Raw genomic sequence first — 14,470 nt, forward strand, 5'->3', positions numbered from 1 at the left:
TAAACTGTAAAGGTTCAGCATTTAATAATTTTTTTAATAGTGAGTCCAAACGGGGGGAAAACAACAACATATCAATATTGCAATGTAAAAGTAATATGTAATATGTTGTTGTTGTATCTCCAGCAGGGAGCAATATAAAGGGATGCCTAATAATGGAAACGGGTGTCCCTCAGGGTTCTTCCCTATTCACCTTATCTCAATCTTATTCAAACATGGATCTCATCCAATCTGCTTTTATTGAATAAAAAGAAGCATGCTTTTTGCAACCAGATCCGCACTTCATAAGCAAAATAATTCTCTTGAGGTAAAATTCTTTTTTACAGTAACAACAGAATTGCTTTTCAAAGCAAACCTGTCTCTTTCAAAATGTCTCTTCGGGAAGGTTTATGATTCCTGAGTCTAGAGCTGATAATGCATGATTTTTCCTGTATGGCAGATGTATGCTGTTGAATGTTCATCTGTTTTGGTCTTTTATCAGAACCTTTCTGAATGTTGTTCAGCACAATGGTGGACAAGGATATATCCTTCCAATTTGTGAAAACTGCAAAATAATCATTCCTATTGTTCCGCAAATCGTTTTCTCTGACTATCAAACACATGCTGTATTCATATGAGCTGAGAGAAATCTCTGATTATCAGTGAAGATCTTCAAACCTAAACATCGTGTTGCACAATGTCCAATAAACACACACTCACACTCAAGACTCATTTATTTTATATATTGCACATTTAACACAACTGATTGTCCAAAGAGGCACATTTATGTATCCGACACTTTAATCAAAAAGACTTACATTGCATTCAATCTATACATTTGATCCCTGGGAATCAAATCCATGACGTTGGGATTGCACACACCATGATCATGATTATCCAGTTTACAGGATATCATATGGCTCAGCTAATCATGATGAAAGTGTTACGATTACTAAAAATCACCCCCGAAAAAAGAATTCACACAAAGACAGTAAGCTTCCCAAACCTGATTCAACATGTTTTACCGAGAAGAAAAAAAGTCTCCAGACTGGATTTAAAAAATGTCATTTGAAAGGAAGGACCTTTAACCCCAATCACAATAATAACACTTACAGTAGATATGGACTATAACCAGAGAACAGAAGCCCTTTGCACAATAGCAATCAATTTAGTTACACTATCTATACCAGATTTAATTTGATTTGTTTATTGATCATTCTTTTTCAGTATCTTAGCAGACGACAGAGATACAACAGCGAATGACACGGACAAACACAGTGTTTGAATTCTACAATGTGTGGAATATTTAAATGTCTCTCTCTTTAGAAAACTTTGTATGATTGAGATCCTGAAGAGTGTAACATTGATCTTTTAGGCTCTATATGAATAATAGAAACTATTATTAATAATATAAATAATAGAAACCTTTTAGGACAACTGATGTGATCCTGACGCTTTGACATGTTTAAAAAACTCTCACTCGCTGAACTGGGGATTTGCTCATTAGCATTATTTCTCATCTGACCTATAGGAAAGATACAGCAGATTATACACTATAGAAACATCTTGAGTACATAAATATCATGATCTTGTAAATGTTTATGCAAAGCACATTTGATAAAAATGATGGAAAATACCTTAGTGATTAAAATAGTGAAAATAATCAATCACCATCATAATAATCGCTTTCACATTGTTCACATATTTCTACCTCATATGTCAAACTGTTAATTCATTTTTTTAAAATATCTTTTAAAAAGGATATTTAAAAAACAAGAGATTTAAAGCAATGATCATGTTGAATAATTATAACTCACCATTGTTTTGTAGATGCCGTAACCAATCACAATGAGAGCTAGAACGGCTTCAATTCCTAATGTAACAAGACACTGAGATGCAGTTTCACTGTCAACATATCTTCCATCTGCAGAATGAAGAAAGAAATAATACATCAGAAATGCTTCTAAACTGTGGAACAGAGTTTAAACGTAATTGTTTGTGGCAATCACACTACATTATTTAAAGGGCATGACATGGAAAATCAAAATGTCCTTGATTTTTACACATAGAAGACGTTACTCTACAATACAAACATACTGCAAGTTTTATATCTCAAAGCTAACGGCGCAGTTTTATATCCCAGGATATCCATCCAAAAGATCAAACTATTAGAAATGCAAGGATGACGTTTATTTTTCATAATTACTCTCAAAATGCTGACGGTTTTTCTACAAATCTTGTATTGATGTGTTTGTGAGAGAGAGTGAAATTGAGGATGGACATATTTTGCAAATACAGTATTTTAACTTTTTAATGCATGCTAACTTCATAAGCTAAACTATAATATGAACATCTGAAAATACATTTCATGGCCCCTTTAATTACATTAGAAACATCAACACGACTCCTCTCTCCTCCTACACTCTAAAAAATGCTGGGTTGTTTTAACCCAAGTCTGGGTCAAATATGGACAAACCCAACAATTGTCTACTGCTTGGACACTATCTCCTTGATAACTTGGTCTCCTTTGGTCAATTTAAGAGGATAGTAAAAGTACCGGGAAGCACAATGGGCACCTGTCCCTGCTTCCCAAATTATGATATACAAATAAGTCTAGAAAAAGTTTTGTTTTTTTCTCTCTTTTTTTTTTTCTTCGTTGGTCGATTCATTGTAATTCATTGTTAACGTATTATGTCTTGTATGTTCATTGTATTTATTATATTTTGTTTGCTATGTGGAACTTTTATTGCGGCTTTCTTGGCCAGGGCTCCTTCGCAAAAGAGACTTTTCTCAAAGGATTTCCCTGGTTAAATAAGGGTAAAAAAAAAAAAAGGGTTTAAAAATGTAATTAAAAAATGTAAACCAATAGTTGGGTTTGTCTAGCCTGACTTCGTCATACTCATATTCTAGGCAGAATGTGAGTCTGATACGGCTCCATAGGGATTTGATTATGAGGCGTGTCTCAACCGAACCAGGATAGACCTACAACCAATCAGAGCAACGCAGTAAGTGACGCATGTTGAGCGACGCATAGTTGTCAACAGAGCTCAACTGCACGCACGCTGGAAGAAGTAGTAAATTAATGAGTGTAAACGATCTTTGTAAAAAGAATTTAAAGGGCACCTATTATGGAATTTTGAAATGTACCTTTCATGTAGTGTGTAACATAGATCTAAGTGAACAAAAACATCCTGCAAAGTTTGAAATATGAAAGTGTACCGTATATAAAGTTATTGTCTTTCAAAAGTAAGAGTCGACTCTGAGTAATTTTTATGAATCGTTAGAAGACCGAAGCTTTTTCTCTGACTAGATGACGTCAACTTGTCAAGTTATTTAAATACGATACGCCCACTTATTATTATTTTTTTTGTAAAAACGTTATGTTTATGCATCGGGCTAATGCAAACAAAGACTGATTGTGCTTTTACAATATGAACTCTGGGCTATGCTCGCTAACATAACATTAAATTCTTTATCTTATTTTTCGTTTTTTACTACAAACTATAAAGCAGTGGACTATAATCACTATTATAACACAATTTAATTGATAAAAGCATCATTGTACTCCGTGTTAAACAATAAGTATTATCTCTGTAAACACTGCTGGGTCATCTGACCAATCAACGCAGATTAGCGTCGCGCAAAGGAGGGGTTTGGAAAAATGAGTCGTTGAACGAATCATTTGGGAGTCGGTGAGCAAATCAGGTAAAAATAAATGCATATTATACGAAAACAAAAGTGTTTTTTGTCATTGCATGCATGTAAAACTGTTGTTGGGGACTCCCTAAACAACATTAGGAACATTTTAAATGTCATAATAGGTGCCCTTTAAAAATTTGCGGAGTACTTCCAAGCACGAATAGCATTTTTGAAAGAAATACAAAAGGTGTATGTATACGAACAAGTTCTCCGTTTAGGATTAGATCTCGACAATAAAGCAAATAAATCTTCTTGCATTTGTCGGCCCTGTCTCAACTTTATAACACGGTTGCAACGCGACTCGACTGATTTAAAAAAATGGAAAGACGAGGAAAGAGACCCGGCTGAAGAAGCGTGTTCATCTGAGGCTTCAGAGAACAGAGATCGTGAGCTCATCCCTTCCACTGGTTTTCATTGCGCCCCATCTTCTTAGCCACCATCGGAGCCAGCTGATAAATTAAACTTTTGCCGAATCCCGTAGGAAGGACGGCAAACACATCTTTCCGATCGACAAATGCCTTGATTGCGGTTCTCTGTTCGTCTTTTAAAATGAATGCGCTGTCGATTTATTTTATAACAGACGCGAATCTAAACATCTCAATCGTCCAGCTGCAGTCATCTTCATCTTTTTGGAAAACCAATTCAACCCAAGCGCTCTTTGAAGATCATCTGTCCATCATCGGTTAAAGCCCGCCCTGGCAATTTGATTGGCTCGGCCTTCTGGGAGCCGAGCATAATTGCTCCTCAACGGATCGAGTCCAGACCGAACTTCCCGACCAAAAAATGTTGTGGGCAGGGTTCAGGCTGGCACCCAGACTAGGGTTTGTCTATATTTGACCCAAACATGGGTTGAAATAACCCAGCATTTTTTAGTGTGTGTAGGGCTGGGCGATATATCGCACGACGTATCGATCGTCCGCGATAATTAATGCGATATGGCTCAGCTTGTCAGTTAACTACGGCTCTGTGTAGTAAATGCCACTACATCTAGTAGTACTACTACATCTACATTTACTACTAATCAAGGAACCGGCTTTACTGACGAGATGCGCCTAACAATGTCATGCGATATATCGCCCAGCCCTAGTGTGTATGTTATAATTGTAGAAGCATTAGTGGATATTCATATCATAATCACAACAAAATGTATGTTGATACTTACTCCACACTGTTAAAACCGGTCGTGATTGAGTCAGACTGCTTTGAACGAGCAGACAGTCGTAAGATCCTTCATGGTTTCTGTGGATCTCCACACTGATCTTCATCTGAAAGGTTTCATCATGATTTGGTCTGATTCCTGAAGATATTTGATCCTCAACAATGTATTTGTTCCTTCTAATGTTCATCTGAACATCTCTGGGGTAGAAACCAGTGGCCAGACGGCTCAGAACCAGCTTACGTCCATCAGCAGAAAGTTTCGGCACAAAAGTGTGAACATCTGGCGGAGCTGGAGCAGAAAATAATAATGCAATTAACAAACAAACATTTTCAACGAACATAGTTTTCTCTCTAGTGTTTCTGTGCTGTTAAGAAATTAGGATTTTGTTCCACAGTAGACGGCAAGTCATATGCGCAAGTCATATCACTGCTAACAAGTTGGTGGGTCTAATAGTAAGTACTGCATCTTTCTGATGCAAACACACAATTACATCTATAAGTGTAGAGAAAACCCCCTGCATGTATGAAAAAAATTTTTTTTAACTAAATTTTCATATTATTAGTATTTATTTGTCATTGATGATTCTGTATCGATAAACAATTAGAAACAACCTCCTGGAGATATTTTTTCCAAACAAACAGACATTTGGGTTTTTCATGTTTAATAACTTTCCATAATGATTTTATATTGTAGGCTACAATGTGTATATTCTATCCCATTTACACGAACTCTACCCCTAAACCTACTCACCTCACAAAACTTTCTGCATTTAAAAAAATAAAAATAAAGATGTTTTTCTCACGGGACCAAAAATATTATATATTTTATATTATAGATTTATATTTTGTATTTGTATAGGGAATAAATGGATCACACACATACATAGAGAGAGAGAGAGAGAGAGAGAGAGAGAGAGAGAGAGAGAGAGAGAGAGAGAGATCCAGAGTCAGTCCAATATAAAGCCCTCCTCACCAATGAAAGCTCAGCAGAATCTCTCTCACACACACACACACACACACACACACACACACACACACACACACACACACACACACACACACACACACACACACACAGTTAATTAAACTGATCTGATCAGAACTTACTCTGTTTAGTGTTGTTAAACGTTGAGATCCAGTCAGTGCAGGTCTTGAGGAAATGTTGGATGAAATGGTTGCGTCCAGTGTTACGATCCCATTTCTTTTTAGTTTCTTTGGCTTTGGGGTTTTTATCAATCCACTGCATAGTGTCATAATTAAAGGATATAAGATCTTCTCCATCAAATCCATATTCATCAAAGACAGTCAGATTCTCTGATCCATCAGGAAGTTTCTCCAGTTCACAGCCGATTATTCTCTGAAGAACATGATCTACAATCACAGAACAACACGCATGAGAAACTCACAGTAAATATAATGTCTGATAATTAATAAGAGTAAAGCATGAATCTCACCAGAACACAGTGAGTGTGTGCAGTCTGACAGAGTCCTGATCTGACGTAGGAACCAGTCTCTAGAGTCAGGAGGATCTCCAGGATCTTCAGTCCAGTCTTCATCAGTCAGAGTCCAGACTCGTTCTTCATCACTGAAGTGTTTGATCCGTCTGTCGTCATAAACACACACCGCACTGAACTCTGGGAATGTGTCTGATCTGGTCAAGGCTGTAAACTTGTAGTGGAGGAAGTGTTTCTCTGAGGAACACGAAACACAAACCACAATGGGAACATATAACGTAAGCAACTAAAATGTATTTAAACAGAACAAAGACAGCAAAGCTGACCAAATTGCTGAACAAAGGATTACAACACAATAAAACACAACACAAAAAAACATCTTATAACCAGAAAACAAACTTAAATTGTTTACAAACTGGTATCTGTCGATCAGAAGGAAGTGCTGTATGGAAATTAATTTACCTTGCTGTGCATCACTTAGAAAAGAGCAAAACAATAAAAAACAAAATAAAATCATTCTTGTGTGTGTGAGAGTGAGAGTGAGTATGTATGTATGTATGTATGTATGTATGTGTGTGTGTGTGTGTATGTGTGTGTGTGTGTGTGTGTGTGTGTGTGTGTGTGTGTCTCGGCTCCTAATGTGTGTGCACCTCCGCATGTAGGATTGAATGCAGTATCAGAAGGTCTGGTCAGCTGGGTTGAAAAAAAAATGTGATGCATAAACAGGAAATGAGGAGGCATTATTTAAGTGATTTAACACTTCCCTATAACATTTTATTTTTTTAAACAGAACACCCAAAATATCCAATTCCAATTACTAGAATTATGATCACATACCTGATGATATTTTATATTATTGATTCATATGAATCCATTGACCAGGCTACACATGACATGAGTTGTGGTCTCATTGGCACAAATTAATTTAGATTAATTAAGATTAGAAAGAACTGTATTGCTCACACACTTGTATGTTATGGACTTCTGAAGCTTTTGGTCTCGTGCTTTTTCTGCTCTGCGGCAAATAACATATTTGTTATATGGTGGATATAAAAAGTGTGACCACCAGATGTCACTAATCCATATTGTGTTAAAAGCTTCGAGTAATTATTAACTTAGGCTGCGTTCCAGTCCAAAACTGTCATGCCCTTCACTCACTAACTCTTTTTAATTTATTTTTTATTATTATTATTTTTAACAAAGAATTCAAATTATACAGTAATCATCATCATACAACAATATTGCTTCAAGAGGACAGATATCACATATCTTTAACAAGTCATACAAGAAAGAAGCAATAAACAGAAAAAAAAAGATTTCTTCCTTTTTCCTAAATACATATGTGGAGTATGAAATATAAGCTGACTACGCCACCTCCTTATTTAAGGCAGGAGGAGCACTCTAGGAGTCACAATACTGATTATGGACAACAAATGTAGTTTGTAAGATGATAACAATTTTATTGTTCCAATAAAATCATCAAATGTTAAAAAAAAGTGTCGATAATAACATTCACAGAAGTTGGAATTAGCTCTCCTCAAGACTGCAAGAGGGTCGGGCCTGCCCTTGTGGACCTCCTATCACCTGTAGAGACAGAAGAAAACAGAAGAAACCCCACAGCATACACTGCAAATAAGTAGTAACCTTTAAGTCACTATTTCAGTGCCAGCCTCCAGTACACACCACACAGCAGTGTCACACCGAAGGAGGTTTAGTGTAGATGCAGGCCCGGCCCTGTACAAAGTCTCTGAGCACTGGAACACACAACAAAAGGAGAGCAGTACCAAAGAAACAAAGCAAATGACAAACAACATTTATGATCAAAGGCAGTATCAAATAACAATAAACCACAATATAAATCTAAAATATACAAGAAACAGTGGCTGGTCTGTCCCTTTAACAATAAAGGAATCATGCATGTTAGTACACATCAATGCAGCCCATAATATAAAACAACCAAACAAAACATCGCTTAGATGAAGGTCAGAAATAAGCCGAACCATTACTGCCTCAATAAAGAAAAAAATGTAAACAAGGGAGTGTAAAACATTTTTCAGTTTATCAGACAGACGATGGATATGGCAAGCCGTTTTAGCTTTTATTCATTTCCAGGATATGAATTCTTGATATCAACAATTCAATTTTCACTAGTTAAAATTAAAGTTATTGATATCAGGAATTAGATTTATACTAGTAACAATGGCAATTTTTGATATCAGGAATTACATTTCCACTAGTAACAATGCTAATTCTTGATATCAACAATTACATTTTTACTAGTTAAAATGTTAATTCTAGATATCAACAATTTCATTTTTGATATCAAGAATTGATCTGTAATTGTATTTTCACTAGTGAAATGTCACCATAGGCTGCCATTCAAATTAAATAGTTGATATCAAGAATTGATTTCTTACTAGTTGAAATTCCAATTTCACATATCAGAAATACAATTCTCACTAGTAAAAACCTTTATTTTTGATATCAAGAATTCAGTTGTCACTAGTTGAAATGTCTGTTCTTGATATCAACGATTGATTTTGAATGGCAGCCTATGGTGACATTTCACTAGTGAAAATACAATTACAGATATCAACAATTAAATTCTTGATATGAACAATTACAATTTTGATATCAAGAATTCATATCCTGGAAATGAATAAAAGCTAAAACGGCTTGCCATAGCGGATGAGTGAAGGTGGACTACTTTCTCTACACTATACACTCTTGTCACTACACGTGACGATGTTTTTTTGTTTTTTCTCGTCACCAAACCCACGATACAAAAGAGCCAAAGATCGTGTAAAATACTGTAAACCTTGAGATTATTACTTGTGACATTAGAACAAATCTTTGGGTCACATTCTCTTTGGCTATATTATATGCTTGTTTTAATAAACACTGCTGCTTTAGATCTGCTGGATTTGATCAGCATTAAAAAATGAATATGATCATATTTTCTGAGTTCTGCACAGATTTAATGTTTGATTAATAAAAGATGCATCAAAAAAGACCTCTCAAGCCACATTTTTTTTAAATTCCTATTCATTACTAACAACAACAAAAAACGGTAAAACTTCTTACTACAGTTTTTGCTGAAATAATATTTAATCTCCTTTGACTATCGGACACATGCTGTATTCATGAGCTGAGAGAAATGTATGATATCAGTCAAACCTAAACATCATGTTGCAACATGTCCAATAAACACACACTCACAGTTACTCAAGACTCGTTTATTTCTCAGTATTTAACACATGTTGTCCAAAGAAGAACATTTACAGTAGCATCTGTCAGACACTACTACAAATGTACATTTGATTAATACATGTTCCCTGGGAATCAAACGCGTGACCTGATTATGATTAGTCCGATTACAGGAACACTATGAGGAACGCATGATGTCTGTATCTCTATAGTGTTCCTTTAGCCAATCATGACACAGCACAATGAAGACAATATTACAAACACACACAAAGTCCCCTGACAGGATTTTAAACATCATTTGAAAGAAAGGATCCTGGTTGTTACATAAATTCACCCTGTAGAGTTTAACCATGACCTCTGAAAGTTACATAATCACAATAATAACGCTTACAGTAAATTATGTATTGCACTAGTAACCAGAGAAGAGAGGTTCATCTTAATAATTCAAGAAATACCTGTAAAATAACAGTGTTTACACTTCATTTAAATTAGGATATTTTACTTTAATTTCAAGGTTTTTGTCTGGCAGTCATTTGATCAGTTTATCATTTAACTGTTTTGTTACTGTTTAATTCAAGATTCTTTTTGTATAAGTTTACGTATGTTATTTAAGAAAATGTTAACATAGAGTAATTGAATTACAATAAAAACGTGAATTACTGTAATTTATCATTAATGTCATAATATTTCAAACAGCCGAGTTGTTAATTTAGAGATATTGTTTGTAATTTTACAGAGTTTTGAGTACAATTTAAAATATAACGATCTTAAAAAATATTTAATTTTCTGTAAAATTAGTTTTTTTTACAGTGTAGGTTAAAGCATTGTCAATCTCCGAGACCAAATACAAACATCGCAAAATCAACCTATGATTTATGTGTTTTTTTTTTTAGAAAAAAAACATTATATACATAATAAATACACATAAAACATTAACATGACAATTGTATGGCGTTACGCACAAAATACATAAATAAAGTAAAAGTAGGCGATCCGGGAATATATTTGCGGAGTTGTAGGTCCTTCTTGGGCCAGTAAATCTCCTTCTTAGTTTCATCATTTCGTATCCGATTCCTCCTCCTGAAACAACAACAGAGAATCATGTTACACGCAACATATATTAAATGTTCTCGATCCTTTGAAATATTCAAGAAACTGTCAAATGTAAAATATCTGATACCTATTATATCTAGACATAAAGGAACATAACAAAAGTGACCGTTGTGATTACGTATCCGCACTAAAACCAATTAGAAATGGACGAATGAACAAAAATGAAACAAACTTAAGAATACTGTATTTTCAGAATCAACCAAATTGAAAACCATTTAATTTCTATTGGTTTATTTTCTATCGGGGCGCGATACATTCAAACTATCCAGCTCAAAAAATATCTTTAAGACAAGAATATTTAAAAACAACAGATTTAAACCGGTAACAATCATGTTGAATATGTTGAACTCACCGTTTGACACTTTCTTTTTGTTGATCCACCAACAAACGAGAACTAGAAGTAAGAGTAGAAATGCTGCTGGTCCTCCTGTCATATAAAGCCAGAAAAGCTCGCTTTCACAGTCAAAACAGGCTCCGTCTGCAGAATGGAGAAATATATCATTATATATAACCAGAAACATTATGAATGCTTATCACCGGTTGAACTGAATCGAGGCACTTTAAATGTTTGTGACCAGAAACATGAATCTATTTCAGCATCATCATATTCTCCTGCTACAACATGAGTTATGCAGACGCACCATTAGTGTATAAATATAATTCATATTCACTCAAGACTGTATTTATGGTGATATTTACCCCAGATTACTGTAACTGGTTCTGTCAGACTGCTGTGAGTGAGCTGACAGTCGTAAGATCCTTTATCATTTCTGTCGATCTTCACACTGATCTTCATCTGAAAGGTTTCATCATGATTTGGTCTGATTCCAGAAGATGTCTGATCCTCAAGATTAATTCTGTTCAATCTGATGTACATCTGAACATCTCTGGGGTAGAAACCAGTGGCCAGACAGATCAGAACCAGTTTACTGTCATCATCTGGAGATTTCCTCACAGAGACACGAACATCTGGAGAACCTAGAGCACAAAGAAGAATAAAATCATTATGAAATCGATGGTTTCTGTGCGGAGAAAACTAATTGCATTCTTCATTTTATCAATAAAATTCATCAATATAACTTCATATTTTGTGCTCCACGTAAGGGAAACAATAAGGGTAACAAAATGATGACAAGATGAGTTAGCCTTTTAAAACACACACACACACACACACACACACACAAACACACACACACACACACACACACACACACACACACACACACACACACGAGTCTGATCAGAACTTACTCTTATTAGTGTTGTGAAACGCAGAGATCCAGTCAGTGCAGGTCTTGAGGAAATACTTGATGAACTGGTTGCGTCCAGTGTGACGATCCCATTCCTCTTTAGTTTCTTTAGTTTCTTTGGCTTTGGGGCTTTTATCAATCCACTGCCCAGTGTCATAATTAAAGGATATAAGATCTTCTCCATCAAATCCATATTCATCAAAGACAGTCAGATTCTCTGATCCATCAGGAAGTTTCTCCAGTTCACAGCCGATTATTCTCTGAAGAACATGATCTACAATCACAGAACAACACGCATGAGAAACTCACAGTAAATATAATGTCTGATAATTAATAAGAGTAAAGCATGAATCTCACCAGAACACAGTGAGTGTGTGCAGTCTGACAGAGTCCTGATCTGATGTAGGAACCAGTCTCTAGAGTCAGGAGGATCTCCAGGATCTTCAGTCCAGTCTTCATCAGTCAGAGTCCAGACTCGTTCTTCATCACTGAAGTGTTTGATCCGTCTGTCGTCATAAACACACACCGCACTGAACTCTGGGAATGTGTCTGATCTGGTCAAGGCTGTAAACTTGTAGTGGAGGAAGTGTTTCTCTGAGGAACACACAGTATAAACACAAGCAATGACGACATATATTGACAAATGGTGGATAAAACTAACTTAAAACCTGAAAACATACTATACAATAAAGTATACTGTAAAATTTTATTATACATATTTTATACTATTCATAGTATGTTTGTAAGTGACTGCAATTTGTAACGTTAGGTCGCATCTAGTTCACTGAAACTAATAAACCGTGTTCTTACCTTGCTGCCCATCGCTAAATAAAGAGTGAAACAATACAAAAATAAGCAAAAATATTCTCATGTCTATACAGAACATTTAAAAACTAGAATCACTAGAACTTAAAATCAACCATTTTCGTCCATTATATTTAAGATTAAACAGATTAAACATCGAAGTGAACGGTAATCTCGTCTCTTCCGGGTTGTGTTGAGCGTCACGTGCTTCAGCGCACTGTCGCCCCTCACTGGCTGCTGGATGAATCACACTTTCGTTTTCTTTCCTGACGCCACGTGTTGAGGAAAAATCCAGCCGTAAATATTATTTAAATTCGTTGTTAACAGTATTATCTTTTAAAAACTATCTTAAAACACACTTTTTCACACTATAGTTTCTGAGAGCATAAACTGTGAACACACATCAACACATTATGTCACGGCCAAACAGGACAATGAAGCGAATGTAAATTAATATAAATCTAACTCCATAAAATAGTCCCTATGATATTCTGAATCTGTGCCATAAGGTCTTCTGAAGTCATTTGAAAAATGCATGTGCAGACTGAAATTTAATTAAATTATTATTAAAATACACAAATTGTAAAAAAAATATATATACAATAAAAACAGGCATACAGACCTGGACACGCCTCTTCGCGAGTCTCATCCAATCAGAGTCGACCTCATCAGACGGGCCTCCGTCATGTGACACAAATATAAGTGAGTGATACATTTGACTTCTGTTATTTTAACCTTTTGATTTATTTTATCATTACTATAGTGTGGATGGTGAAGTTTCTGTAAATATGCCATGTGATTGAAATATAATTAATTCATGATCATGAATTAAGAGTTCAAAAAAGTTTAAAAATAGAGTCAAAATTGATTTCATGTTGATTTAAAGCACTTAGAAGAAGCAGCGTGTCAGATATTCAGCTTCAATGTGTGGTCTATAAAAAATACAAACACTTTCACTTCACAAATAATCAAATAAGTTTTATGAGTTAATTTCTAGTTTTTAAACAAAAAACTTTCCGTTTTTTTAATAAATGTAGCTGATCGCTGAACTTGTATATATTGGTGTGGTGAATAATTAGATCCTTCAACTCTTTAACAAAGTTTAATCGAATGAAATCTAAATCTAAATGAATCGATATCAGTCTCTGCTCTAAAGACACGTGTGTAAAAGTCATCAGACACTATATATTTTTACAGTAGTTTAATAAACACCTTCACATAAGATTGTCAAATACAGCAGGATTAATATTTAATCTCCAGATAGTCAAAAATGCACCAAAAACTATTAAAGCTGCGACAGTTAAATGCATGAAGTGAACACACTGAATTATAGACAGCATTTATAGTCTCAAAACATATAGTATCTAACATGTTTTTCTATATGAGCTGAGAGAAATGTCTGATATCAGAGAAGATCTTCATACCTAAGCCTCATATTTCAGCATATCCAGTACGCCTACATAAACACTCACACTCAAGACTCATTTAATTTATTTATTAATATTGCACGTTTAACACATGTTGTCCAAGAGGCACATTTACAGTAGCATCTGACAGACACTTTTACCAAACAGTGTCTCACACTGCAGCTGAACATTTGACCAACACATGTTCCCTGGGAATCAAACCGTGATCTTGTGCTAGCTAATAATCATGATTAGCAAAATTACAGCATGTTTTACACAGACTCAAAAACTAGAAAGAAAACGAGTACAGACAGTATTTAAATATCTATATAAAATATAAGTACCTTGATTCCAGTGGAAGATCATTACATAAAATCAGACTTTTACCGTAACTGCTAAACGT

The 14,470-nt window shown here is 35.1% G+C and overlaps 2 protein-coding genes across 2 annotated transcripts; both read right to left on the minus strand.

The window, feature by feature from the left end:
• Positions 1 to 693: 693 nt before the first annotated feature.
• On the minus strand, positions 694 to 6,953 carry LOC306987505 (zinc-alpha-2-glycoprotein-like). The gene is made up of 6 exons (XM_079591843.1): positions 6,750 to 6,953; positions 6,288 to 6,524; positions 5,941 to 6,204; positions 4,838 to 5,122; positions 1,794 to 1,900; positions 694 to 1,501 (listed from the first exon to the last, which is right to left on the minus strand). Exons 1-6 carry the CDS (start codon positions 6,943 to 6,945, stop codon positions 1,493 to 1,495), a joined length of 1,098 nt encoding a protein of 365 aa, XP_079447969.1. The 5' UTR covers positions 6,946 to 6,953; the 3' UTR covers positions 694 to 1,492.
• A 3,061-nt stretch (positions 6,954 to 10,014) lies between these two features.
• LOC306987501 (zinc-alpha-2-glycoprotein-like) lies at positions 10,015 to 13,028 on the minus strand. The gene is made up of 6 exons (XM_079591839.1): positions 12,668 to 13,028; positions 12,215 to 12,451; positions 11,859 to 12,131; positions 11,307 to 11,585; positions 10,960 to 11,085; positions 10,015 to 10,574 (listed from the first exon to the last, which is right to left on the minus strand). Exons 1-6 carry the CDS (start codon positions 12,741 to 12,743, stop codon positions 10,384 to 10,386), a joined length of 1,182 nt encoding a protein of 393 aa, XP_079447965.1. The 5' UTR covers positions 12,744 to 13,028; the 3' UTR covers positions 10,015 to 10,383.
• Positions 13,029 to 14,470: the final 1,442 nt, after the last annotated feature.

This window comes from Phoxinus phoxinus (assembly GCF_949152265.1).
Source record: "Phoxinus phoxinus genome assembly, chromosome: 19".
NCBI lineage: Eukaryota > Metazoa > Chordata > Actinopteri > Cypriniformes > Leuciscidae > Phoxinus > Phoxinus phoxinus.